Source organism: Chondrus crispus, genomic scaffold (genome assembly GCF_000350225.1).
Source record: "Chondrus crispus Stackhouse genomic scaffold, scaffold_205, whole genome shotgun sequence".
NCBI classification, from domain to species: Eukaryota; Rhodophyta; class Florideophyceae; order Gigartinales; family Gigartinaceae; genus Chondrus; species Chondrus crispus.
In genome coordinates, this window is record NW_005179079.1 from 184,173 (window position 1) to 188,369 (window position 4,197).

A 4,197-nucleotide genomic window follows, 5' to 3' on the forward strand; every position below is an offset into this window, starting at 1 on the left:
ATTTGGTTGCCAAAGAATGGTTTGCTGACTTCAGCAGCCATTTCTTTGCAACCTTGGATGATGTCATTGGCTGTATATTCCATGCACAGCACGTTTAAGGGCTTCTCCACCATGTATTCACCATGGTCACATGTACCGGCATGGTCGTGGAGATCGCACTTCCCCAGATATGTTCTTTTACGCTGAGAGTGAAACCAGTGGGCAAAACCCTTCTCTAAAGGTAAAGTAAAACCAATACGTGATGAAAGCCTGTCTAAGCACAGAGGAGTTCCGAGGGAGCAAGAGGATTAGAAACCTTCTATTTGTCCCCCGCATGCATATGGCACTGATGTAGTTCAATTATTAGAGTGTATACTCGCTACGGCTTGTGCACGAGCTCTCGTGAAATTCCGCGGCACAGCAATACAGTGTAGTGCAGATAATCACTTAGATAACACTTTAGGAATACCTGTATGTAAGAAGCAAGTGGATTCACTAATATGTTCTAACAAGCTCAATAACTTAAGGACAACATCCCTCACCAAATGTTTCTTTGAACATGATCATTCAGTTTCATAAAGAACTTGACGAAAGCTTAATTGTACCCAAAAGATAGAACTGACAGGGATGGATTCTTTGAAATAATGACACTAAAGTTGAAATCATTAACAGTAGTTTGAAACATCAAAATTGAATAGGGCTCGTTGAAAGTCCTTCTTCTGCTTCGAGATGAATCGCAACATATATTTAAGTTAGCTTTATGCGTAAGAATTTATAAATGTTCTTGCGCCAAACACGCACTACATGGCAACAGTTCATAAGACTGCCCTATCCCGAACCCCACTTCCAGTAAAATAGGGGGACCTACACTAAAACTTGGTCTTTGAAATATGCAAACGCGCCCACACGAGGATTTGTTGCAAAGCGAAGGCATACCGACGTTGGAATGAAAAAAGCATGTAAACAACATCGAAGGCAGTTACATCTCCGCTCTACTCGCCATAACATTTGATAAAATTTGCGAGTCCTTCTTGCTGAGGAGCACCTTAAAACGGTTGGACTCACATAAAACGTCGTTCCCGATGGACACGTACGCATTGACTGCGTACGAACTATGGCGGTAGTATTCTTCTAGCGCACCTTCCAGTACTAGTCCAATTAGTATCTCCAGTCGGGCCTCTAGCGATACCCGTCGATCAAGCGGCGGTTCACGGCCACGCATACGTTTCCCTCTTAGCCCTGTATTGGTCCAAATGTTTGCGATGTTCAACAATGTGGCCTTCTCGTTAGGGTATGTCGTACTCATATGACGCACTACTGCCACGATAGACTCGGCTAGTGGTGACACATCCAACAGCTCCAATTTGCGTTCATCACCAGCTGCACACAAGTCACAGCAGCTTGATTGCTGACATTCATTCCTTGGTGGAGGCGTCTCATTGAATGCTGCAGCAATAACAGCGCGCCTACATTTGCTAATATTTCCAACATCCTCGCCAATAGTACGACCCGAACAATATCTATACATGTCGTACAATTTCCTTACTCTGCCATCTCCGTTTGCAGCAACAAAAGCACTCAATCGAGCAAAGTCCTTCGCGCGGTGTAATACAATACACTTCGCAGGCTTCCCGTTCCGTCCTGCGCGGCCCGACTCTTGGTAGTATCCATCAATGCTCGTCGCCATCGTGGCATGGATCACAAACCTCACCATTTGATTGTCAATCCCAAGCCCAAACGCGATAGTAGCCACTGCAACCAGGCATTTTCCATCTTGCCAATCCTCATGAATCGCGCTACGGTCATCTTGGGACATGTCGCCATGGTAACAGCCGGATTGAATGCCCATCGTATTTAGCGTTTCACTATACACCTCCGCCTCCTTGCGTGAAAGAACGTAGACGATGCCGCACTGATCCTTGAATTCACCTAACAACATCTCCGCAATGTCCGAGATGACGCTCTCCTCATCATCCTTCTTTTTCCGCACCTCATAAAAAAGGTTTGGTCGATCAATACTTCCCCTGAAAATGACCGCGTTCGGTACACCAAGCGTCTTGCAAACATCCGCTGTAGTCTCCGGGCAGCATGTGGCGCTCAAAGCCAAGAGCGGAGTGTTGGGACACTGGGCCTTCAAAATGCCCAAGCGCCTGTAATCGGCCCTAAAGTCATGCCCCCACGTCGAGCAACAGTGGGCTTCATCGATGACGATGCGCGACAAGTGTCCCCCCTCGTACATGAGCTCCAAACGGCTCATTAGCTTCTTGTTCTTCGCAATCTGCTCTGGCGTTACGAAAACAATCGAGGCCTCCATATCATCTTGAACCCAGCTGCCCTTACGCTTTTCCCGCTTCCTTCTATTCTCCATGCTGTTCTTTCTCTTCTTGTTTGATCCTTTCTGCTTGTTCGGGCGCGGCCTCGGCAAAATCACATCATATATCGTGGCCAAAGCGCTCTTCTCCGTTGTAGAATCGAGCGACTCTGCGCGTATCCTGAGACGGCGGAGCGCCATCTTCTGATCCACGGAGAGCGAGATGAGTGGTGTGACGACGACGGTGACGCCGCGGTCGACGACGGCGGCGAGCTGATAAATGAGGGATTTGCCCGCGCCGGTGGGCAGGATGGCGAAGACGTCGCGGGCCATGAGAGTAGCGTTGAGGGCCTCGCGCTGCAGCGGGCGGAAGGCGGCGATGTTGTAGACGCCGTGCAGCTCGCGCGCGAGGATCGGGGCCCACGGGAAGGCGGGGGCGTTCCAGTCGAAAGCGAGGTCGGCGGCGCGGCGCAGGTGGGCGATGCGGGCGGCGGCGCGGCGCTCCAGCTCCGTTAGCTCCGCCGTGGCCTCGGTGAGCAGGCGGTGGCGCTCGCGCACGACGGCGCGCTGGGACGAGACCGAGGCGCGCAGCGCGCACAGAGGCGCGTCGTCCTCCAGGCGCGGGTGCGGCATCCGCGGGGTCCGCGCCGGCGCCGGACGATGGGGTGCGGCTGGAGGGATGGTCGCGGCGGGGGCAATGGTCTCGCTCACGATGACGACTTCGTCGGATTCTGTGGAGGGCGTGACGGTGGCGGGGGACGGGTCGGTGGGGTCATCTGGAGAGTCATCGGTGGGACGGTCGAGATCTGTATGGTGGCGCTTCCGTTTGGTGGGGTTTTGATGCGGGTGTTCGGGGTAAAGTTGGTCAACGGGGCGGGCATGATGACCGGGAGAGATTTTAGTGTCGGGGATTTTGACAAGGTCGAGCTCGGGCTTTTGGTTGGATTCAAGAGTGATCTCTGGTTTGGAGATGGAAGGGTGGTCTTCTGCTTTCATGGCGGAGGCGGCCGAGGGTGAGTCGGCGAAGCGAGGGCGGTGAGTTGGTTGACATGGCTATGGCTCTGGTCGAAGGGTGCGCTGAAGCGAAAGGGGCAGGTGGACAGCTGAAGTTGGCACGGATGATTTCATCCTTTCAAAAGCAAGCGCAAGACGCCTATGTACACGACTGCCACGTATGCAACGTGCGAATAGACTGTGCTGAATATTAAAACATTTTGATAATATTTAAATTAATACGGGGACCTTGTTGCAACAAGGGTGCACACAAGCAGGCGGGGTGGGCTGGGGGCGAGTCCGGGCGTCCAGCGGCACGGTACATACGTCGAGTGCGTGTTCAGCAGCGAAAAGGGGGATGCGGGGGGGGCCGTTCGGGGCGCACACGTGTTCGCACCAGCGTGCGGACCTTTTTTCCCTGGCGCACGGTAGCCGTATCCCGGGCCATATCCCGGCTACCCCGTCGCTTGCATTGTTGGCCGCAGAAGCGCGTCGCGAGAGACGTTCCCATGGATGCCGCACAGTCCCCCGCAAACAGGGCGTCCGCTCTTTCCCATACATACATGCATATCCGCCCCGCGACCAGGCCGCGATATGCAGCCGCGCGACGCCTACAGAATACCGCGAAGCCCGCATGGTTACAGTCCTGTGTCCCCGCGGACGCCACATGTATCTCGATGGTGCGGGCCGCAGTGCCACGCGCCACGCGCCACACCCGATCTATCGCCCGCCGAGGCTGCGCGCGCGAGACGGATAGGGTTTCTGCGGGCGGGGTGGTAGGGGGGCGGGCGCTGGCGGCGGGCGGTGGAAGACGCTGGCTGCGTGTACGAGTGTTGGCTGCGAGCGGCTTAAAGCGGCGGCCACGGGCTGGTGCGTCAGAGGCCAGCTACCACGCCAAACGCAACGTGATCGGG

General features: G+C 54.3%; 1 protein-coding gene across 1 annotated transcript; it reads right to left on the reverse strand.

Annotated features, from left to right (window-relative positions):
* Positions 1-958: 958 nt before the first annotated feature.
* Positions 959-3,286, reverse strand: CHC_T00003907001 (hypothetical protein). Its single transcript, XM_005715105.1, has one exon. The coding sequence runs from the start codon at positions 3,284-3,286 to the stop codon at positions 959-961; it is 2,328 nt and encodes a 775-aa protein (XP_005715162.1).
* Positions 3,287-4,197: the final 911 nt, after the last annotated feature.

Excerpts from the sequence above, each read along its gene's own strand:
- CHC_T00003907001 (XM_005715105.1), bottom strand. The coding sequence starts at position 3,286 with ATGAAAGCAGAAGACCACCCTTCCATCTCCAAACCAGAGATCACTCTT.